General features: G+C 35.6%; 2 protein-coding genes and 1 long non-coding RNA gene across 4 annotated transcripts; all 3 read left to right on the plus strand.

Annotated features, from left to right (window-relative positions):
• Positions 1 to 5,239: 5,239 nt before the first annotated feature.
• Positions 5,240 to 6,864, plus strand: LOC134332809 (uncharacterized). Its single transcript, XR_010015315.1, has 4 exons — positions 5,240 to 5,386; positions 5,772 to 5,814; positions 6,106 to 6,154; positions 6,328 to 6,864. It is a non-coding gene; the product is annotated as an uncharacterized LOC134332809 (long non-coding RNA).
• Positions 6,865 to 14,573: 7,709 nt separating this feature from the next.
• pmaip1 (phorbol-12-myristate-13-acetate-induced protein 1) lies at positions 14,574 to 17,470 on the plus strand. Its single transcript, XM_063014312.1, has 2 exons — positions 14,574 to 14,712; positions 16,305 to 17,470. Exons 1-2 carry the CDS (start codon positions 14,700 to 14,702, stop codon positions 16,436 to 16,438), a joined length of 147 nt encoding a protein of 48 aa, XP_062870382.1. The 5' UTR covers positions 14,574 to 14,699; the 3' UTR covers positions 16,439 to 17,470.
• A 1,857-nt stretch (positions 17,471 to 19,327) lies between these two features.
• On the plus strand, positions 19,328 to 24,433 carry sub1a (SUB1 regulator of transcription a). Of its 2 annotated transcripts, none has more exons than XM_063014309.1 (5): positions 19,328 to 19,420; positions 21,554 to 21,623; positions 21,707 to 21,829; positions 22,550 to 22,658; positions 24,093 to 24,433. In XM_063014309.1, the coding sequence occupies exons 2-5, from the start codon at positions 21,555 to 21,557 to the stop codon at positions 24,170 to 24,172; spliced, it is 381 nt and encodes a 126-aa protein (XP_062870379.1). In that variant the 5' UTR covers positions 19,328 to 19,420; position 21,554; the 3' UTR covers positions 24,173 to 24,433. The 2 variants fall into 2 exon arrangements, with proteins under 2 accessions (XP_062870379.1, XP_062870380.1); XM_063014310.1 differs by lacking the exon at positions 19,328 to 19,420 and adding an exon at positions 20,898 to 21,010.
• Positions 24,434 to 25,209: the final 776 nt, after the last annotated feature.

Consider the following 25,209-nt stretch of genomic DNA (forward strand, 5'->3'; position numbering starts at 1 on the left):
TTGATTTACAGTTTTAAGACTGATTATTGGACATTGTCTCTTCTTAATTTTCCTTTATTTTGTCTTCGGTTATATTAAAAGTCTCCTGTCTGATTAAACTCTCAGATCTGAGATCGATGTTGCACTTCTTCTATCCACCAGATGGCGCCAGAGCATTAAATAATATCAACCATAACACACCACAACAGTAGTTAATATACAGTACAGACCACTGATTAGCCAGTGCTTATTTAGTAGCCCTACTGGTACATGTGAGGGTGTGGGAGCTAATAAATGTTGTAGGTTCCTCATAGTTCACACGTTGAGGAGACGAGACACCAACCGCCGACAGGTTACTGGGCAGCAAAAACTCTTTGATGCAACATGAAGGCTGTGGCGTCTGGTCCTGACCAAGAGAAGATCCACTGTGGATCAAACTGCAGATGATTTTAATCCTGGTGATGAGATGAATGCATCACAGCACACAGAGCATCAAACCCTTCTGTACCAGTCAGAGTGCCCATGCATCTCCTACAGTGGACATACAGGCAGAAGAAGGTTGGCTGGTCTGTCGAACCCTGTTTTCTTGGAGATCTTGGCTTCATGATGTACCAAAGTTGGAGGACCTGCTAGTAATGTTCTGGTACCAGATACCACAGAGCACCTTCAGGTGTGTTGGTATGTGAGCTGTTTTGACAGTGTTACAAGCTGGGCGGCTATTTAATTACCCCCCCATGTTCACGGCATCCAGAATGACAGTGGTCTTCAGATTACATAGGGTGACCATACATCCTCGTTTTCCCCAACATGATTAACTGTTTATGTATTATAGTTTAAGAACATAGTTGCATGGTTATGCATTGATGCATATTTCTTATATATTTAAACGCTTACCCCATACACATTGCCACTGTGCCACCAATTACTTTAAATTACTTTGCCAATCCACCCCCCACCTTCGAACCCAACCTTCCACCCAGTACCGGTGTCCGTCTGCCTCATGCTGCCGTCCTGCCCCAAGTGTCCTCTTTTTTTAAAAACCAAAGTAAGGTCACTCTATGTTACACCCACTGGTAACTGTCTATTATGATCACAAACTGAAAATAAATCTTAATTTAATAACAGTTAGAGTGAGCGGGTAGATGGATAGATGGATGGATGGATGGATGGATGGATGGATGAATGATGCATATAGAGGTATAGTTTTAGTGTAAAGATTGAATAGTAATTACATTATTAAATAGTAAAGTGACATGACAATATTGCACAATGAGGCCAATATAGCCATATACTGTACATACATACACATATAACCCATATACATACATATACACACATGCAAATACATACACATATATACTCATGTACACATATGCAAATACATACACACACATATATATATATATACGTTTGCACATGCATGTGCATACAAGTATACACACATGGCTACATTAGGACCCTTGGCATTATGTTAAGATGTTAAGATTATGTTAAGATGCCACACTGCTGGTAACGGTGATGGAGCTCTGGGGTTCGAATCCTGGACCGGGTTCACAAACACACAAGGTGCATGGTGCACTATCAGTGCACTCTCAATGCCGGACCTGTGCCCGGATCTGCTGTGGCGACGCCTAATCGGAGCAGCTGAAATAAATCATCATTTAATACAATTAAAACACCCACCACATCAAATGAGAAATTCGGTAATAATAAAGACTATTTTTCATTATTCTAATAATTATTTTTCATAACTATGCAAACCAGCTCTGTACTTAAATGGAATTAATAATCATAATAAATACAATTTTACTTGTAAAAGCATTATAGATCACATTATTTTATAATTAATGACTTTTTAAAGCAATTTACATTCATTAGATAGTGGATTTCATGTGGCCACTTCTGCCAATTCACAGCAAGAAGGGCCTGGGTTCAATTCCCCTGCAGGCAGAACATGGTTCTATAGAAGACATATATGATTCGAATCTTTGTACTGAATCAGGAATCACGAGTCCGAAATCTAAATGAACCCGGATCCTACGAGTCCTCTGACTGGCTGCTGCTCAGTATACAAGGCGAGTGAGCCGACTCACTGGAAACACCTCTGACTCTGACTCAGATGATTCGGCTGAACCGACTTCACTCCAGTCTGTGAATCTAAGTAATAAGTTAAATATTCCAATAAACAAGCGGTTAAACACACTGGTGTTCGTTATGTGGCTGATTTTATGCACATGCTATTATTATTATTATTATTATTATTATTATTATTAGTGGTATAGATTAGTAATGCAGCATATGTTCTTGTGAGCACAAGAACAAAATATAGTTATATTATTATTATTAAAATGCAAATGCTGACAGGCTACTTTAGTACTGTACCACTTAAGGAGTATCACAGCCCCCATGGTAATTTTAAACCCTTGACCCATATCTGAGTGGTAGGTGAGTCCAACAACCCCCCCCCCCCCCCCCCCCCCCCCTTGTCACTGACAAGAGACGTGTGAGGTGCCAAGAAAAATGTATTTACTAAAGATGAGTGCATTGAAGACGTGATATTTGTTGTAGTATGTTGCCTATTTTTTATCTGTGTAAGGAATTATAAATAAATTTTGTGTTAGTTCAACCATTTTTATAGATCAGAATTGCGAATTTTAAACAAATGTTGCATATTAAACTTTAGCTTTAAAATACTGTGCTGTTTGTACTTTACAACATTTTACAACAAATTATGTTTATTATCAGTTATGCACGATTTAAAAAAAGCTATGATGTACATGGAGGTTTTAGAGACACGTACTGAAACGTATCTCCATGCTCCTCTTAATCATTGTAAAAAAAAATAATTTTTTTGCTTTTCTTGTAGGTTTTTTTTATTTTTATTAGATACAGATGATAATAATAGCAGCAATGTCTGTAGATAAAATTATACAATTATAACAGATATACAAAGAGACAGGCATTAGATCAAGAATGTAATGTGTTAAATGGCAATACAAAAGAATGTCTGCGTCGTTGATTTGCGTTAACGACCCCGTCGTCGTTGTGTGGTGTTAAACTGTCTGTCTTCGGACTTTCTCATCTGTATGGTGATGGTGCTGTGTATTGGACATTTTTGAGAGTTAATGACACCATGAAGGTGTCAAGACAAAGAATAGAACAGATGGGGCTGACCTATAACATTTACATTAAAATCTTCGGCATTTAGCAGATACTTTTATCCAAAGCGACTTACAGAATGAGCTGAACACAACGAGCAATTGAGGGTTAAGGGCCGTGTTTTCCAGAGGGAAATCGTTAAATGATTTTTAAATATATTTAATATATAAGTTCTGATAACGCACACATTATAAGTTTTGTTTCAACACACTATAGTAAGTGGACAATCATTTTCTTTCTCATGATGCTATTTTTGAGTAGCATGTACACCAGTCTGATGGGGCTTTTTTATCTTCCATTAACCGAACTTCAGTCTAATGTTGGTAAGTGTTGTACTTAACAATTTTGTTTAAAATAAATGATCTTAATGTTGACACTAAATAAATAATCAACATTCATGTTAGCATGCTAGCCTTCATACGAAGCAAAGAGTGTGCTGGCTTGCTTTATTTTAATCCTTAAATTAATGCTATTAATGCATTAATCTGGTTTAATTAATTTTAATACTTCTGTTTCTTGTTTCTTTGTTTTGTTTTACAGGTTCATGGTTACTGTGAAGAGCTGTTTGCGTTTCATCAGAACTTTATACACAGTTTGTACAGTTTTAAAGATGTTTTCTTGACATGTTGTATTTAAATACGTCTGAAGTGAAATAAAGAAAAAGTAATTGTATAATTGTGTCTGTTTCTCTATAAACATTTGTAATTCATATTTGAAATGTAATTAACATGAAAACTAAGAAAAAATCAATAGTTTTTTTCCATTGAGCTCAAGATATTAAGTAGAATTATTGGGAAAAGCATTTTTTCGTTGAATAAAAATGTATTGAAACGAATAATAACTTAAAATGTAGTAGTTATGTTAATTATACCTATTTAATAGATGCACTGTAAAAAATAAACATTTTTTTACAGGTTTTCCCTGTATTTATAAAAGACAGAATTTTTTTGTTAAATTACAAGAATAAACTGTATATTGAAAAGTGTCATGTGATTTACCATAAAAAATCTGTATAAATGAAATACATAAAAAATCTGTTTTTTAACAGTTTTTAATGACACTTTTAACAAAACTAACTGTAAAAATAAAGTTATCTTCATTGACAAAAATAGCAGAATCTTATGTAATTTTCAAAAAAAAAACTTTTGTTATACCGATATATCACTGTCAAATAAATAAAAATACTGTTAATAATGCATTTAAAAAAGTACAATTGCAAAAAAAATATGTGAGCAAAGAAAGAAATATTTAGTAATTTTGCATTTCTTAACCACTACTTTATATACATAAACTGGAAAAACAAAGGTATTGCCTACCTTATTAGTCAGGCAACAATACAATTTAAACAGATTTTAACTTTTACTTTATTTATGCATTTGTATTAATTTAAAGATTGAATTGTTAAATAAGTGCATTTATACAAACTGTGTAAAACTATAGTCAAATTTAAAATGTTATTAACTGTGATTTATTCTCTCATTTATAATATTTAAATCAAGCATAATTTACCCATCCCCACATTCCCCAATTCACAGAAAAATTTATTACAGTCCATCTGTGCAACATGTTGGGTTCACATTCCAACAGAGCACCACAGATATAAAATGATGCTCTAATTTACCAGTTACACACTTTTGAGTGCCTGTTGGTTTTGCATAAAGAATATATGCTGGTGTGACACAAATCAATTACATTTTAGATTGAAACATGACTGCATTGTGTTTATTAGTTAACTTAACTTAGTTGCTTTATTTCCCTGGAACTACTTAATGCAATGAGTTTATCAGGTGAAACCGGATATGACGCACCGGGGATTACGCAATACATCGTGAAGGCACATTGTGTTTCAATGGCGTCTCAGATAATGTGAAGTTTTACAAAATCTTTTTCCATATGTATAATTGCATGCTAATCATGATGTTTATCTTATTATATTGTTTAATATAGCTCTTTAGTTGAATAATATTCAAGTTTTATTGCTGTGCATGCTTTATTTGTTTAAAAATGCTAACGCTAACGGCGGACCTGCTTATAGTGATTTATTTATTAACATCTTTTCAGAGTTTCTGTGAATCATATTAAAGTCTTGAGGCAGATTTTAATAGATTGTTGTTGGCTGACTGTATATTAAGTCCGGCTGCGCTGTGTGTGATAACGTTGCATTGCCGTGGTGCTAAGCTAGTGCTAAGCTAGTCAAGTTCAACAGCCAGTATTCTCAACTTGTGGCAGTAAGATTCTTTCCCGAAAGGTAAAAATGGCTTAAATTACTTCATGCAGAAATATATTAGAAGAAGGTAGAAAATAAAAAGATGTGTAATATTTGCGGTGCCAGTGCATTAAAAAACATGAGCACATAAGCTAGCTAGCTAAGCTGTGAGCAGGCAGCTCGAGCCTGAGGGGAACTTCATGCTTTATGTTTGGCGCTCACGTTCTGCACAAACTTAAAAACAAAGTGATTCTGTAACGTTAGTATCATTACAAACCTGAGTTTTGTGACTGTTATCCTGGAAAGCACACACATGTGAACAGTATTGGATAATCAGTTAATTTGTAATGTTAAAGTCTTTACTATAGAAATAATATTTTAGTTATTTACAACAAAATAACTGATGTTTTGTATCTTCTGTTTACAGATGGTTGGAAATGTGTATTTGCAGTTGGACTGACCTTTTACTGGTAACTTTTTTTCCTACATTTGATGCTAAATTGAAGAATATTGAGCTACTTTTGACTGAACACTGAGTTAAGTTTAGATTAAGTGAAGAAGAAAAAATGTGGAAATTCTTATTATTTATTCTGTTTGGTTCTTTTACTTACTTTTTAGTTTTATGTATTTTATGTCTATTTTCTTATTTAAGCTGGTAATTTCTTTATAAATAATTGTCTTGCTGATTTTGATTTCCTTTAGTTTTCTTTAGTAATTTTTTATTTATATATCATTTTAATAGTATCCAATTTCATCTACAGTTTAGGATTCCTCCAATCACGCAATACCATCAGCGCTAGGAGGGTGAAGGTAAGCACGAGTTTCCTCTGAGTCGTTACAGCAACCACCCCATCTTTTCGGGCCAATGTACGTCTGAGTTAAAATAAAGGTTGAAGTGAGATGTCAGATATGTTAAGTCCTAAATGGAAATTTGTGTACTGTTAAGTTTAAGAAAGTGATTTTCCCCCTCTGTTCCATTGTAGGATGGTGATATGGCTGCAACTGAACGGGTGATTGAGGAGACTGTTCTTGGGATCTATGTGACTAGAGTTGAGGGAGCTGAAGCCATGGACCCCCCTGCCAATACTGAAGTGGTATTAGGTGGTGTGGTTCTAGAAGACCTGGGCAGTGTGTTCCTTGCCTTTGCAGTTCGGGCTGATTTATGCCTTATATATTTATAACCTTATGATTTAGAACTTGAGTTACCCTCCTACATTCAGATACACTTTTGATGTTCTCCAAAACCTGTTTCTGGAACTAGATGCTAACAAACTGTCTCATAAAGCTCAATTACTAAATATAAAGCTGTTCAGTGAGATGTAGTCCATACTGAGTATTACACTTGTGACGTAATGTTTATCGAATCCCACTGTGGTTGCACTTTCTGAAAACTTCAATGTTGGCACTGACTTGTACATAATTCAGATTTGTTCAGAAGTGTTTCATGCTCATGTTTTGCAGACATTTCACTTAACTGTGTGCTGCTTTGTTAAACATTTTCCATTGAAATGAATTTTGATTGCACTTATTGTATGCTGTATTGTGTTAGACATCTGATTCTTACACTGATCAGCCATAACATTAAAACCTCCTTGTTTCTACACTTACTGTTCATTTGTGTGAAAATTATTTGGGTCAAAAATAGCTGAACTGTGGTGGATTTTGATCCATTTTGAAGCTGAAATTAACAAAAGCTATTTATATACTGCATTTATAAAGTTCTATATAACATGTAACAGCTGCAAAATATCACAGTAAGTATTATGCAGACAAATCTTAACTAACTTAAAATTTTTGTATTTTGTATATTTTTTTTAAATGAAGAATAACAATTTAAAAATACAGTTAACTTATGTTTTAGAGAAAGAAAATGCTTTTATTTTGACAGTTTATTAATGTATTTAGATAATAAAAAAAGACAATTTAACAGATATTTTTTGCAATACCTCTGACAGTTAATTTAAAATTGGGCTTTTGCTAAGTAAAATTACATGTTTTTTTTGTTTTATATGCAAATATTTTGTGATAACAGTAGTAATTATCTGTACTTAAACTTTTCTTTATCATTTATAAAGATAAATATTCTGGGTTTTTTTTAGAGGTGTATGACACTGTTCTAACAATTAATATATGTTGAAAGTAGAAGATTTCATGAACTTATAGGACAATTTCCTGTAAAATTACAGTGATAGATGTTAATTATGGTAAATATAATTACCGTTTTTTTACAGTTTATATCTGTTTTAAATTTTACAGTTTTTTCCTGTTTTTTTACAGACATTCTCTGAAAAATACCGTTTTTTTACGCTTTTTTTTTTTTTTACAGTGTGGTTAATAGTGGCGCGACAACCGACACCGAGCACCATCAGACTTTTTTAAGGCAACCGGTTTCCTCAGATTTTCTAAGTAGATTGAACCGGGCTTACAGTGTACATATGCATTGTCTAAGTTCTCAAGGCACAAATCTTCTTGACTTTGGACAATTCACAAAACGTTGCCTTCATTTTTTTGTTGATCTAATGTTTAATTTTTTTAGAGTGTGTACTGTTACTTTATAAGTGATTTTACTTTTATTTAAGGATATTTTGTATAGATAATTGTAATTCGCTGAGTCTGTGTGTGTGTGTGTGGGGGGGGGGGGGGGGGTGGATGCGCGTTCCCTTTTGGGGCGGAGTGATGGTTTGCACGCTGCTATTATGGTAAATGTATTCTGTTATCCCATTGGCTCAAATTCGGTGTAACACAAGCCAGAAGCCAGTAATATTGCTAATAAAAGAGGGGCTTAGTGTTAGTCCGAGACTGGAGGCTTTTAGAAGCGCACAGTGCTGTATGTAATAGCTTGTAATTCTGCTTGTTTCGTTTATCCTGTGAACAACGTGTTACATGGTGAGTAAAAAGTTTACGTGTATTCCATAAGTAAGAAATACAGATTCTTTTTTATATAGACAAATAATTGTGACTTTACTGATGTTATCAAATCTCTTTTTACAGAGAAAATGTGTGACTCCGATTCCGACAGTGTTTGCTCCTTGTCTGCGGAAGAAGTTGTGAACGCAAAGTTTTCAGCCCTGGAAAGTTTTGTTGTCCAGGAATTGACTCAACTGAGAAGAGATTTTGGTGTCCTGCGTCAAGAATTCGACGCCTTTAAGGACAATATGAAAACCCAACAAATTCTTCAACAGCAAGAAATAGAACAAAGGTTAAGCGCTCAAATTCAAGAGTTAGAGGAGCGTTTGAGTGCTGCACAAGGAAGCGCACTGACCGGTCCTTCAGCAGACCACGACGATGACGTCAGCCAGCGGCCATCAGCGTCGACCCCACAACCGAGCACCTCGTTCTAGAAAAAGGCATTGCATGGAAGCTTTGACCAGAGGGGTGGGAGCCTCCTGGTTTAAAACACTCTTTTCTGCGCTATCTTATGGAAAAAATAAAAAGGACATTCCAAAGAACTTTCGAGAAACAGCGTCATGGAGGCAGAAACGTCCCGTCTTAAAGAAATGATGGCTTCATTTTTGGAATCAGATTAAGTCTGATTTATGTCTTTCTTAGTAAGTTAGGAAAAATGTGTAGGTATGTCAGCAAAAAAAAATGTTTGTGTGCGTTTTTTTTTTTTTTATTAGGTTTTTTCTTTTTCTTTAAAAATATAGTTTATTGACCATAGTTTATTAAAATTTGTTATTTTAATTTTTTAATAGTTTTTTTTTTTTACACAGATTAACAGGAATGACATGTGCATTTTGTACACATAAATATTTGTTGAAATATTATAGTTATGTGGTGTATTGTTTTTTTTTTTGTAAATTTCAACTTACGCTGTTAGTGATACAATAAAAAGAGATGTCTTCAAAGTAAACTTTGTGTTTTGGCATCCATATTCAGGTTTAGGGGGTTATCTATCTATCTATCTATCTATCTATCTATCTATCTATCCATCTATCCATCTATCTATCCAGCTATCTATCTATCTATCTATCTATCTATCTATCTATCTATCTATCTAATCTATCTATCTATCTATCTATCCATCTATCCATCTATCTATCCAGCTATCTATCTATCTATCCATCTATCCATCTATCCAGCTATCTATCTATCTATCTATCTATCTATCTATCTATCTATCTATCTATCTATCCAGCTATCTATCTATCTATCCATCTATCCATCTATCTATCCATCTATCCAGCTATCTATCTATCTATCTATCTATCTATCTATCTATCTTAAATTATTTTGATGAAATTATCCAGTTTTGGTAATAATGTCCCCTTTAAAAAAAAAAAAAAAAAATTGTTTTACCTTCAGCAGAATTAAACAAAGGCCCGTAAGTGTTTTGTAATAATGTCATGTTGTCTTTGCTTTGTTCACTTTATTCAGAAAGACTGACATTACTGAGAAAGAAGCACGAGCAGGGTGAAAAAAGATTTAGTGCAATGCTAGGAGCTAGTGAACAAACATTTAAATTAATGTTATTTAAAAATCATTTTTACTAAATTATGAAAAACTAATTAATCAAACTTAAAATATTGTGTTGGATCAACGTAATTCTATGAGCAGCTGGCAGAACTCAAAAAGACTGTTAGTGCGGCGGGGAACATCGCTACCCCACTCAGATCCTCCCTCAAACCACATCAGGTGAACATGTTGGTTTTTCCAGCGCGCATGATAACGCAGGTTTAAGGTCTTTCAGCCTTTATTCTTTTTTTGTTTCCTTTTTTTTTTTTTACCATAATTTTATTAGATTAGCGCATTTAATATATTTAGCCTAAACACTTTGTTTGTGTTACAGTGTAGAACTAGCCTAGGCTAGAAGCTAAATTTAAACATTTTTAATAGACAAAAGACGTGCATCCCTGCGCATCTCTGCTCTCTGGGTTTCCCGAACAACCACGGAGGCTAGCATTGAACTACCATAGTACGATGCATCGTTAAACTAACAAACATCCGAATTACGACTGTTTCCCGAAACTGTCGTAACATGTTGGTACAACAGTAGTTCGAACCACGTTGGTTCCCTACGTGTTCGCTTTGATTATATATTCATTCACTCATTCCTGTATGAATCCATTATGTACAGATGATGTGTGTGTGTGTGTGTGTGTGTGTGAATAATTATTCGACAAATGCAACTATATTTACATTAATACATTAAGAAGTCCATTAAGAGCTACATTATTAAACATTTTACATTGTAAATGTTCGTACACCAAGATTACCGTCCAAAACTACTGCCCTTTAACGGCGTTCTACGTCAGCGATGACGTAGTCACCAGGAACTACGCTTCTAACCACACATCTACAGGTGTAGTTGGAACTACACAACTTTACCACATTAGTTACGAACGTTCGTTGGTACTATGCTTTTGACAAACACCTGTGTCGCCTTACGATGTTTTGAACTATGCAACTTACCAACGTAGTTACAACAGTAGTTCGAACTACGGTTTCGGGAAACACTTGCATCGCAGCTGCACTGTAAAAAATGAGGTGTTGAAATTACTTACAAAATTTAAGGCAATAGTTTGCATGGATCTTTTTGAGTTGAATTAACTTTCTGTTTTATTAAGTAAATGGAACCTATCTAAGCCACTTAAAATACACTTAAATAAATTATCACAGTATAACTAAAATCACTACGTTGAGACAACTTAAATATTTTTAAGTTGAATCTACTCAGGTTTTGTAATAAACACAACTAAATAAAGTCAAAATGAAGGACTACAAATTCAAGTTGTACCAGCTCATTTTTTTTAAAGTTCTACCAACATAGAAAGATCCATGCAAACTATTGCCTTAATTTTTTTGCTTTTGTATTTCTTAAAATACACTCAAATAAATCAATTTCCAGACATCAAATACAATATCTGTATTTATTAAAAGTGCAAACAATTAACAAGCAGCAAAAGGGCTTGCATATATATATATATATATATATATATATATATATATATATATATACGTATATTTATTATATGCAACCACCATATATATTTCAAAACCATCAGGCTAAATTAATCTAACCTTTTGTATTAATTATATGACAGTTCAGTTAAAGAAAGTTTTGTTATGCAACAACAAATTAAAGCATCTGCTTTGGCAACCAGCTGCCTCACTTTTCTGAGTTTTCTCAACTTCAGGCATTCGTACTTATTTTCTTTCGTTTCCCTGTAAGTTCACTTAAAAGAATATTTTAAGTTAAATCAACCTTTTTTTTCGAAGTACAATCAAATAGTAATTGTAATTTTGTCCAACTTTAAATAGTGATTTGAGTGAACTAACAACCTGCTGAAGTTGAGAAAACTTAAAAAGGTGAGGCAGCCGGTTGCCTTACATTTTCAAGTCAGCTTAACCTTTAGATTTTTAAGGTTGACTAAACATTTTACTTTTAGTTTATTAAACTGTGTTTTTTTTAACTAAAAAAAAGCAGTTACTAAATGTTTTTTTACAGGCAAAAGTTTTTTACATATCTGAACTGGCAGTTGGTAGCTCAGTGGTTAAGGTACTGGTCTAGTTGCTGGTTCAAGCGCCACCACCACTAAGTTGCCACTGTTGGGGCCCTGAGCAAGGCCCTTAAACGTCAATTGCTTGTATTGTATTCAGCCACAATTGTAAGTCTATCTGAGTAAAAACATCTGCAAAATGACAAAAATGTAAATGAATATGTTACGCTCTTAACAAGTAGCTATGAAAGAAATTTAAGACAATTTAAGAAAATTTTATTTAAATGTTTATTTGACTTTAACAACAGACATTTATTTTAAGCCATAAACCTGTGCCACGCCAGCAAAAGTATAATTAGCATCAATAAACAAAAGTAGTTTTCTAGTATAGTAAGCAGAGTCAGGATACAAACACGGCAATGGCCAGGAGCACCCTTGGTAATGACACAATCTGTAATGTTTCAGTAGCACTTCTGGACTGGGATTGCATTGCATATTAATCTGCAATAAAAAACACAAACAATTTTAAATTAATATATTTACATTTAAACAATATGATGATTTAGCTCTCGTTTAATGATCAATTAAGACAAGCACAGTAAATCAGCTAAAGTTGAAGTATGTAAGCAAAATTCCAATAAATTGACAATAAGCATATTAATGTTAAAAAGTTTGCAACTATAGCTAACTATGAATACCATGAATAAGGCCCTACCTAATTCACAGTCGTGAAAATCACATCAAATGAGCCGCTTACTTACAATCATACCGCATCATAATGAAGTGTAACAGACTGTTTTGTAATGTGCTGTACCACAGACAAGTTTAGCTTATTAAGCTAACACAGTTAGCCCCAGGCCATTCAAACCAATGGGCATCATAACCCGCTAGCATGTCAGCTAACAGCTCTCTCTGTGTACCAAAAATGGTTAAATTGTCACCGACAAGCCCAAATTTGCAAATAGATTACACTTGTACACCTTTATATAAATTAACAATTTGAAAAGATCTCGCACTCGTCTGCCATACAATATTTGAAATCTTTGGTTGAGAAAATACGTGAAACTAAAATGCTATTCCCCTCGTTATTCAGTCAGTTTATTGTTTATGCATTTGTTAAGTTTTAAACATAACTTGTATTATGTTGAATAGCTGAAAAATCCAAAACTTCAGCGTCGTCATCGTCCGTTACATGTCCGACTGCATGTGCAGTCACAGAACGTAGAGCTTCTGATGCTCTTCTTTACTTTGCTTTCATTCAGACAACTCAGATATTTTAGTTGGCTCAACTCAAAATTGGTATGATGTTGTACTAAAGCAAAAATAATGTGTTGAAAAAGTTTACAATTTTAAGTTTGTCTAAAATAATGTCTTTTTAGGTTGCCCAAACTCAAACATTTGAACAAAAAATTTGAACAAATGTAACAAACTTATTTTTTTTTGTTGAACTGACTTATTATATTATGTTTAATTTACTAATGTGCTGAATCATTTTTTAGAGTGTGCATTTTAATGCAGTAAAGCTGACTCAAGTGACTCAAGTGAAACGGATCACATTACTGAGTGACTCAGATTAACCAGAGTCCATAAAATGAACCGAATTTACCACCACTATAAACATGCCGCTGTTTGAGTAGCGCAGTGGGCAGAGCGCATCGCGCACGTTCTTCTGCCCTAGGTTCGAATCTGGCTTAGGGCGAAACTAAAGTAACACAAGCATTGCCCCACTCCTTCCCCAGTTTTCTTACTGCCCCCCTAAGCAACGCAGTCCAGAACCGGGGCTGCATGTCGGTGTTAAGATGGATTATGTTAAAATGTTGTTTTCACTATTGAGAAAAAATGTTACATGATGTTGTTTATGCGTGTTGTTTTACCTAAAATATGGTTCTGATTTATTATTATAAAGAATGAAAATAATATATGTTAAACAGCTTAAATTAAACATTTTGATAATGTTCCTATGATGGTGTAAGACCCATTATATTGTTTACAGGTGCAACCCCAACCCCAACCCCCCCACTCCCGCTCAGGTAAACACCTGGCATCCCACCCCCCACCCTATGCCTTCCGCCAACCCGCCAGCCCAGGGTGTTCCTTATTTCCAGTTCTGAAAGTTGGCAACCCTACCCCTAACATGTGTCTTGTGGGACCTAAGGTTACCGTCTGTGGTGAGTTTGGCATGTTCTCACGCCTGCTTGGAATTTAGCACAGGCACTGCAGTTCCACCCACCTCCGTCCAGCCAAAAGCATGCAGAAGGTGGATTTAAATCGCCCCAAGATGTTGATAGTGATTTCTTTATTTGAAATGTGCAGTTTGAGAGATGAAATGTAGGCGAGTTTAGGAGGCTGAACTCTTTATTCCACAGCATTGCAACATCTCTCACTGTACAGGAAATAAACACCAGCAAACAACGTATTAAAACTTATTAAAAAAACAAGTGACTCAAAAGCAATGAAACCAGAATAAATGTGATTATTACAGAAGCTAATTTCCGGTTTAGATGTTTATCATCGTCACTGAATGATTTAATGACGCAAAGGGGGAACTTCACAATCACATGAGCTCTCGAGTCCGGTCCAATCCCAAACCGCCTAGACTAACCTACACATGCGCACTACGCAGAGTGTTTAACCCTGTGCTTCCTGCCCTCTCTAGTGCACTTTGAAGTTAATTAGAAGTGATTTGAGACTCTGCTCACAGACACTATAGATAGCAGGTAGAAAAGCCCCGTCCAGCTCAGGCGGAAGTGCGGGAGAAGTTCCAGCTCACACACACACACACACACACACACACACAGAGCTTCAGCTCAGACTTCATCAGAGAGAGTGAAGATACACATCAAGATCCACATCATTACAGCTCAGCTCAGCTTTATTTACCTTTATTTATCTTATAACATCTTCAACACCTCAACATGGCCAAGAAAGGTGAATTCACTCATTATAATATACAAGTTTTATATTTGATCTATTAGTCGATGTTTTTATAAATCTGTAATCTGTGATTATAATCGATTTCAAACTATTTTAAAGTTGTAAAATACATTATTATTATTATTTATTATATTATTATTATCGTTATTATTTATTATTATTATTATTGTTATTATTATTATTATTAGTAGTAGTAGTATTATTATTGCAGTGTTACTAGTTATAGTATTAGTGTTAGATCTATTATTACTGTCGTTGTTTTTGTAAATCTGCACAGTTTCTGATTATAATCGATTTTAAACTGGTTTTAATGTCGAAAAATATATAATTTATTATTAATAATGTTATTGTTGTTATTGTTTTACTGGTAGTGGTAGTATTAGATTTATTATTAGTAGTAGTATTAATTATTATTATTATTATTATTGCCGTGTTAATAGTATTAGTATTAGATTTATTATTATTATTATTATTATTATTATTACCATCGTAGTGTAACTATTAATAGTATTAGATCTATTATTATTATAATTATTAATATTATTATAGTGTTAACAGTATTAGATTTATTATTATTATTATTGTCATTATTATTATTATTAATATCATTATTATTAATATTATTGTAGTGTTAGTAGTATTAGATCTATTAATATTAATTATTATTGTTGTGTTACTAATAATAATATTAGTATGAGATCTATTTTATGATTATTATTATTGTCATCATTATTGTAGGGTTTATAGTAATAGTATTAGTATTAGATCTATTATTATTGTTGTTATTGCTATTATTAAGATTATTATTATTATTATTAGAAATAGCAGTAGTGATGGGAACATTATTAGATGTAATAATAGAAGAACTATTAATGATAATGATAATGATAATAGTATAATCACATGCAGTAATGTTGATATTAATAACAGTAGCAGTGTTTGTATTAATAGTGTTAATAAATAATAATAATAAATAGCTTTAATGTAAATACACTCTGTCCTGATGTTCAGTTTGATCTTGTTTTAGCAATAAGTGCCAATAAAACGTTAGTAGAGAAGGTGAAGAGAAATAGAAAAAGTGTGTGTGTGTGTGTGTGTGTGTGTGTGTGTGTGTGTGGAGTATTTAAACCATATTTGTATGGAAAAATTCCCAGTTGACTTAACTGACATGTAAAGCATTAGTTTTTTCATATCCACTTCCTGGAACAGTTCTGCTGCCACGTGGATGCGGACAAATGAAAGTGAAAGACAGACGAGTGGAGAATGAGGAAATAGAAATGTAGACTGTACAAGATACAGGCCTACATCTGAAATAAAAGCGGTAAAAGTTTGTGAACCCCTGGGATAAAAGCTTTACCAAATGTCATGTGGGCTAAATGAATAAAACGTTAGTAAAGATCACACTGAGAGCACAGTGCTCTACAATGAACATTTATTTGTTTATTTACACACTTTGGTTCCATTCATGACAGGAACGGTAGTGACTGTAATTGGAGATACTAAATTTTCATGACTGATTGTTTATAGTCGCTGATACGTTACTGATGATGAACCGTATTAATCCTTTGTTTTTTTTTCCTCTTCAGAAGAGTCCGTGGTGGCTACATGCGCTCTCCAGCTCCGTACCCTGGGAGACCAGATCTACTGGAAATATTTTCTCTTAGAGCTGATCGTACGGACCCTTCAAGCAGCCAGCGACGACTCGGTGACGGGGACCTAGCCGAGACTGGAATGGAGCCGCTGAATGAAGGAAACGGTCTGCACGTGGTCGACTTGACCTGAAAAGAAAAAAAAAATGGGCACAAATTCCACAGGAAAGTGGAACTCAAAGCTCTGATGAGGGTTCTGTCTCAAACGGCCGATGGCTGCCTCGCTACTTGCTGTCTCGCGGGTTGGTTCATATCGAACCGCTCGTTGTTCCCTGTTCTTGGAAGGCTGGAGTGAAATGGTTTGGGGTTGTACTCTGGGTTTGGACTGTATGGATGATGGATTTGGTTCGGTGTTCTGCGCTGGACACACGTCACGCTCTAAACACACCACAGAAACAATCCATTTTCTTACTTTAAAAATTAATATGAATTTAACAGACACAGATTTAGACATTTCTATTACATATTCTATTATTTTTCTATTATTGTATAATTATTCTGTTATTACCATTTCTGTTGTTATTTATAATTTTCTTACTTGGTGTATACAAATGTATACGTGTGTGTGTGTGTGTGTGTAAATACAGTCGAGTGCAAACGTTTGCATCCCACCATTTATTTCACATGAAGATTATGGCTTTACAGCGACCGTTTTTATTCCCAGAACTGATCTGACGTTGAGCTGATGAATCTAAAGCAGAATTTGGAGTGGAGGGAAGATATGAGGAGAGAAATGATGTTAGATAAGATCTTTATCACGTACATAAACAGAAGTGAACTTTAAATTGATGCTCCGATCATATTTCTACTTTTTTTTTTAAAGAGAACCGTCATGCTATAATGCCAGAAATGTCAAAATATGTGTTATTTCTTTCTTTAAACCATTTATGACAACAGTGAAAGACAAAGACTAGTCACACAAGATAATACAGTAATAATCATCAGATTCCTTAATATTATAAAACATATATACTGTATAAGAACACCAATGAAACATAAACACTGATTCCTGCTGTAAATATCATAAATGTGACAACATGACATTGTAAAAACAAACAAACAACCATAATAAACTCATTTATGAGGTAAAAAGAAGCAGCAAAGTGGACCAGTGATGTTATTGTGTCTGTAACATACAGCCCATAGACCAATGTTTGTGCTTAGTCCGTATATATAGTGGGACTTGCTCAATAATGAAATTAAAAAGTAATTATTTGTTCTTTTCCAAGTGCCAAGATTTACAGCTTTAAAATGTCCACAAAAACACCTATATCAATAAAACACATCTTGATAGAATGCCCAAAATACACTAAAGAAAGAGAACAAGCACACATGCCAGAAACCATCAAAGAGACTCTCACACACGACAACACAAGAAGACTTTTAACATACCTTGCAACCATAAAAATGAACATATAATATGGACCAAAATATGAAGACAGATACATAATACCTATTACTGCCATTAAATGACACCAATGTGTTAAACATGGCGTTAAAACCTAAATAAATAAAAATGTCCACAACTATTTATTTATATTGTACTGGTGGAAATATTGCTTGTAATGTCTGTGGCAGCGTTTGTACTCAGTTGTCTTCAATCACACAAGTTAAACACTTTGGGTTTGAAAGTTGGAAATGTAAATAATAAATGTAATTTAATTATTTAACTTATTTCTTTTGCTAAAAGACAACACACATTTCATTTTAAGCTTTTTTTCTTGCCTTTATTTAAATGGAATGTTGCTGTTTTGGGTTTTTCTGATTTTAAATGTTGAAATATTTATTTTTTATTTTTACACTGTCACATAATTCTCTGTTAATAAACTCCTATAAAAACCTGATTGTCTGTTAGACGACTTGTTACTGGTTTCTCCTGAATCTAATCAGCATGACTACACTGTAAAGCCAAATGTATGTGGAAACTTGGCCTTGAGCTTGTTTGATTTTCTAGATTTTCGAACATGTGTGTGGGAATTTGTAACCATTCTGTCCAAAGAGAGTTTAAGTCAAAGCCTGTTAGACAAGAAAGCTCTGCACGTGATGCTCCAATTACTCCCGAATGTGTTTAGTAAGGTTGAGTTTAGGGTTAGGTTGAATCGACCACACCGAACTAGTCAAACCAGATCTGTCCAGACCAACACTGGAGCTGGGGTTTTTTATCATTCATTTTATACATTTGTTAGCAATGAGTGTGGCTGAAACACGTAAACTCACAGACTTTTGGCTATGTGGTGTGTACACTTCCAGTCATTGTGAAAGGTTTGGCATGTTCTATTCAGGTATACGTGGGTGTTTATTGTGTACTCTGCTTTTTCTCAACCCTTAATAAACATGCACTAGATAATTTGGCTGCTCAAAATTGTGCCAAACTAAGAAGAATGATGAAACTAAAATATTAAAACGACCTTGTCTTCCTCAGACACGGCCAACTGTGTCTGTTGAGTGCTTGAACAGGCCTGTAGCACTGCTGAGACTCAGTTCTTAAGAGCTTAAGCTCTCTATATTGGCGGGCTAGATGGATGAGAAGATAAGATAGATAAGATTTCATAAACAGTAGCTCATGTGTGTGTGGGTTTCCTGCAGGTACTTTGTTTAATTCGTGCCTCAAAAACATGTACCTATGTGTACTGACTACTCTAGGTGTAAGTGAGTAAAGGTAATGGATGCTCCAAGTGTTTAGGTTGGCTCTGGACACACCGCAAGCCTGGTTAGACTAAAGTGGTTACTCTAAATAAATAAACATTTGAGTGACTGTTTGTACAAACGGTTGTTTTTAAAAATATTCCCAAACCAAGTAAACAGTGTATTGGGGAAAGTCCTCTGCGACGTTCTAATTTTTAATCTAACGTGAGGTTCCGTCCCAAATCACCTCTTATTCACTATCTAGGCGCCCTTCCTAGGGAATGAAATAATGGCTTCTGCGCCCTACATCCTGCACTACACGTCCTGCGGCGGCCATTTTTGCGTCAGTGGGTTTTTCTATTAGAAACAAACCGCCGTTTTACACCGACTGACTTTCCAACGCTGCGTTTACAAGATCAGAGTCACAGGTGAGAATTTACGCATAATAACATAATAATATCGATGCAGAATTAATATTTAATACATTATTGCTTTGTTTAGTTCATCCGTGATGTTAAATGAATGGGATTTTGTTTTGATATGGTGAAAAAAATGCCTCTTTTACGAGCGTTCTGTGTTTATTTAGTGTGTCGATATAATATAAGATTAATCTATATTATGTAACGTGTTTATTGTGATCATTCCGCTTCTCATATTTTTACGAAAATGTTAATGTTGACTTGTAGTTCTTCATGTAGTTAAAAACTACATATCCCATGAAACAGCGTGCAGAGTTGACCAATCAGATGCCGCTTTAGCATCCGGGCATTTCTCGAGCTACAATTCTTGAGTAGTACGGTAGTTTAGAGAATTTTACTGTCTTAAAACTTAAAAGGTTTTTAGTCGTATTGCTTAATAAAGAGCAGAATAATGTACTTTGCTTTTAAATTGTGTAAACTATTTGTTTACAGAGCACCTGAACTACCTTTTGAAGTGTGTAGTAAATAGGAAGTAAGGTGTTGTTTCAGACATGGCCATTTTTAACGTCTCGCTAAAATACGTCGTTAGATTAGGGATCACGTTTTAATATAAAACGCAGTTGGGTAAATGAATAATAATAATTAACAATAAATACATGTAGCCCTTTTAGTACTTTAGCGATAGTTATGTTAACCAATCAGATTTCCCGCTCTCATCCGGGCATTTGGCCTGATTTAATTCCTGTCGATCTCTGAAAGCAGATTATTTAATAAACGACATAATAATAAAAACGCATTTTAAGCATTATAGTATTTAAATAAAGAATTCAATTGTGTGTGTACAGAATAATATTGAAGGTAATGTTCAATAATGCGTAAATGTAAATGTTGATTTGAATATTACTAAATGACCCAATAAGATTACGCGTTTGAATCCGGGCATTTTTGCGGTTGCGTTCCAAATCGGTACTGTATGTCTAAATAGGTACCCTATTCTGTATAGAGTCGAATCAATTGTGTGCGCTATAATTAGTACACTTCGATGCTTTTTGGACGCTTCCAATGCTAGTGAGATATTTATCAGACCTCAGTTTATTGTTTATTGTTCAACTAGTAAACAAAGAACAATCGCCTTATTATTTGTTATTGTAAAATCTAAAATGTTTTTAAAGAACTATGTGTCTGATATAAACAATGCGTTTATAGTAAACCTGGTACAGAGCGGAGGATTATGGGAATTGTAGTTTTTTTTACTGTAGTTTTTTGTATCCGCGCCAACCGAAATGAACACAAAAAGCTTACTGTAAACGTTTACTAAATAAATGAGTCAGTTATAAATACGGCAGCGGTAGATATCTAATATAAATACAGTAATACAGTAAACGCGAGTTGTAAATGTGTTTTTAAATGATAACGATAACGCCGCGACGTCCGTGTGCGCATGCGCAGTTTGAGTCGCACTCCCATCAGGTTTCATTTTGTGTCGAGCAGGAGCTGCAGGAGTGAATTTGTTGTTTTTGATTTGATATTAAACCAGGCTGTGGGGATTTTTTTTATTACACTTTCGTGGTTGTGGTAAAGCCAGCAGCAACAGAACAGGTGCGTGTGGAATTAATTTCTGTTAAAAGTAAAGTTAGACTGGTGCACCTGGTCAGAACAATGAAGAGCACTAGGGCATGATGTGCATTTACTTACTTTACATTAAACTGATGTTTGGACAATGATTACATCGTTTTATAATACAGAACAACAGAACATTCACAGTCTCTAGGTAATCAGACGTCTTCTATTGCTCCACTTACATGTGGGGTACCTCAAGGGTGTTTTCTTGGTTCAGTTCTATTTCACTTGATATGCTTAGATATGTTTAGATATTCAATTTTCTATTTTTTTTATATTCAGACTGGATCTTTATTCATTTATTAGCTTATTTAGGTCTAATTTAGTCCCATCATGAAGTAAGCGGCAGCCTGAATGCTGAACTGTTTTATTTTTTTAATTCCATGAAACCTCAAGCCTTGTTGGCATGAAACTCTTAGGACGAATTATGGTTTGGTTTGCTATTGGTTTAAATAATTTATCAAGACTAGCAGTCCTGCTCCAGACGTTACTCGAGTAACAGAGTGTGTTCCTGTCTTGCAGGATGCCTAAATCCAGGGAAGTTCTGTCTTCGACCTCCGGCAGCGACTCAGACAGTGAAGCTGAAACTAAGGTATGAAAACGTCCACCAGACTTTTGCACACTCGTGTTCATGATCGTTATTGATTATTGATCGCTGGACTCCCATCATTCAAGGCCAAAAGAAAGAAGCCGATGCCAGAGAAACCGGCCAAGAAGCAGAAGAGCGGCGAGTCTTCGAAATCATCCGGCTCGGCGAAAAGTGGCGGCAGCAGCAATAAAGCCGACAACATGTTCCAGGTCAGGAGTTGCAACCGATTACACGTGCTCACATCTCCTACACCGGTACACCCCCGGCACTCGCAGCCTGAGCTGTTTATACAGAGCGGGTCGGGTCCATTCATTCTGCTGACACAAGACGTAGACCGTACAGTCTGCTGCTCACTGGATGTTTTTTCTTCCAGTAAGTAAAGCGGCCACATTTACCTGAGGAGATAACTGAACCCTACTGATTAATTCCAAGTATTTTTGAAATAAGACGGGGAAATGCAATCCCAATGCCCGTATTTCCTCTCCCTCTGTGCACTTGTTGTCTTCCTGCTCCCCATAACGTGCTAAATCTCTGGATTGGCTGATCGGGAGTCACGCTGTGTGTCCTGCATGTTCCTCCAGTACTTGCACCTGAACCTACCTCACAGCCATAAAAATAAAGATATATAATGGACAGGATACAATAAGCAGACTCAAACGTGGTACTGATCATGCCATAAAATGACACAAACGTGTTAAACATGCTGTTAAAATCCAAACTAACAAGCAAACTTGCACTGGTGACACCAGGAAAACACGGTCCGATGTTCCCTCACTCGAACACGACGGATTTCTGTCTCTCGAGCACCCGGTCAGGCGGGCAGTACCACAGCGCTCTGATTCTGATTCATCCCACTGCATAATTTACCCTTGTGTAACTTGTGACTGAGGTGTAAACATGTAAACGTTCTGTGTGTTGTGTTCTCCAAGATAGGGAAGATGAGGTACGTGAGTGTACGTGAGTTCAAAGGGAAGGTTCTCATCGACATCCGCGAGTACTGGATGGACCAGGAGGGGGAGATGAAACCTGGGAAGAAAGGTGAGGGACGTTTTACGCCCGTTATGCATAAATTGATTTCTAATGTCGCAGCGAACGAGGAACCGCGTATTACAGGGCATTACAGGGATGTGTGGGTAGCACTGCCGCCTCACAGCAAGAAGGTCCTGGGTTCCATCCCCAGACGGAGCGGTCCGGGTCCTTTGTCCCGTTTCCTCCCACAGTACAAAGACGTGCCGTCAAGTTAGTTTGGAGATACAAAATTGTCTATGACTGTGTTTGACATTAAACTTGAACTGATGAATCTTAATGAAAGTGTATAAAACATGACATTAAAATCCTAACAAATTATTAAATGAAATCATTTTTTTTCTGTAACCCATTTTTGGCTCGCAAAACAATAAAAATATGGACTATATAAGGGCAATTACTATTATACTGTACAGTAGTATGACAGTATCACGTACGTCCATGACTAAATAAAATGAGACCTTTATGGAACCAGTCAAAAATGGCCATAGGTGCTGACTTTAGAGATGGGACGATCGATCGGCTACGAATCGGTATCGGCCGATTTTTAATCAAAATATGCGATCGGCGATATTTCCTAAAAGTAGCCGATCCGATCGTGTGATATATAAAGATCACGTTAAGTTAACAGCTCAGTGGATTGATCCAGACTTTGAGCTACGAAGCACCAACCATCGCATCACCATTCATCAACCATCGTACAGAAACCATCGTGAAAGCTCTTACGATGTAATTTTGCTGATTGAAATATTTACTTTAAAAAGATAATTCAACCCAGTCACATCTGAGTGGATTCTATCAGCACGTTATATAAACTCCTGGTTCACTTTGGTAAATCGTGAGCGGTTCTTACTTGTGATGTAGATGAGAACAGAAAACGTTACAGAGCCAATCAGAGGCAAAAGTTTATTCATTACCAAATTCGTTAGTTCAGGATCATCTGCTGAACTTTTAGCTCCTTAGACGGAACGAGTCTGACGGTCGGTTACAGATCTGTGCTAATAACGGTGTAATGAAGCTTTTTAATGTAAGAGAGTCACACAGAATGTTCTGTAGTAGTTGGTGTTTATTTAAAACCACGACATTAATTAATAACAGTAAACACGGAGAGATAACTGAGAAGAGAAACTTACGCTTCACATAAAAACGAATCGACTCATGAATCAATGAATCACTTATAGCGATACTGTGAACAAAGCGTCTCTTCTAAAGGCACAAACACACACACACACACGCTGCTCCGGTTTATCTTTACTGTGAGGCTCTTTTTAAGTTTATTTACTGCTAATCGTCCCCCCCCGATCGGAATCGGCTATCGGCCGATGTCCCTGAAAGGAGATCGGTCCATCTCTAGCTAACTTGCCATTAAACCAAACAAAACGTTGTTTCGTCTGATGTCAGGTGTCTCTCTGTTCCTGTAACCGTTCCTCTCTCCTCTGATGTCAGGTATCTCTCTGAACCCGGAGCAGTGGAACCAGCTGAAGGAGCAGATCGACGACATCGATGACGCGGTGAAGAGAATATAAAGACTCGGCCGAATCTGCCGCGCCCCTCGAGTCGTGAGATTATAGTCTGCAGATGCAGGATTAGCTTGTGTGTGAGTTGTAGATTAGGTTTCATCAGTTTATCATCATAAGTGTCGTTCTTTCTTTATTTAGGTTTTTTTTTGCAGTTTTATTTTACTGACCAAGAAACTAAGGAAACAAACTGCCAGATAAAATCTGTAAATGGTTGTGGGATTAACGTCTGCTCTTTTTTTACAATAAAAAAGCTTTTGAAACTCAAAAGATCGTAATATTTATTAATGTGTACTATATGAACGAGAATTTTGGGACGCCCCTTCTAATTATTGAATTTATGTATTATGTTTCGGCCACAGCAGTTACTAATTACATGCTTCCAACTTTGCAGCAACAGTTTAGGGAAGGTCCTTTTCCAGCATGACTGTACCTCTGTGCACAAAGCAAGCTCTACAGAGACATTTGTTTGAAGAAGCAGAGCCCTGACCTCAGCCACGTTTAACAGCTCTGGAATGAACCGGAACATCGACTGAGGATTTCTTGATATCATTTGACTAAATGGGCACAAATTCCCACAGACATCAAGCTTTAAAGTCTTGTAAGAAGCTCCTCAGGAGAGCGGCTGTTACTTTATCTGAAAAGATCACACACAAAGGTCACTCTGTTTTAATAACATTTGCATTTGAAACTGGATGCCCAGCAAGCTTGTCAAGTCAACTTTATTTATATAGCGCTTTTTACAATAGACATTGTCTCAAAGTAACTTCACAGAATCCTGGACCAACAGACCAAAAACCCCTGTTGAGCAAGCCGAGGGCGACAGTGGCAGGAAAAACTCCCTTACAATTACAGGAAGGAACCTTGAGAGGAACCAGAGGAACTCAGCAGGGACCTCCATCCTTCTCGGGTGGCCTGGAGGAAACTTTGAATAAATAGGATTTACACAAATCATACAAACACAAATTAAAATGAACTAAAAGTTATAACTAGCAATAAATAAATAATAATAATAGAGTTATTATTCAGTCCAGTCTGTAATAAAG

Source organism: Trichomycterus rosablanca, chromosome 18, assembly GCF_030014385.1.
Source record: "Trichomycterus rosablanca isolate fTriRos1 chromosome 18, fTriRos1.hap1, whole genome shotgun sequence".
Taxonomy (NCBI): domain Eukaryota; kingdom Metazoa; phylum Chordata; class Actinopteri; order Siluriformes; family Trichomycteridae; genus Trichomycterus; species Trichomycterus rosablanca.

What these genes read in the sequence shown, in the direction of transcription:
- sub1a (XM_063014309.1), top strand. Translation starts at nt 21,555, where the DNA reads ATGCCTAAATCCAGGGAAGTTCTGTCTTCGACCTCCGGCAGCGACTCA. An exon ending in AAGCCGACAACATGTTCCAG is followed by an intron (nt 21,830 to 22,549) that starts GTCAGGAGTTGC and finishes GTGTTCTCCAAG; the next exon opens with ATAGGGAAGATGAGGTACGT. An exon ending in GATGAAACCTGGGAAGAAAG is followed by an intron (nt 22,659 to 24,092) that starts GTGAGGGACGTT and finishes CTCTGATGTCAG; the next exon opens with GTATCTCTCTGAACCCGGAG.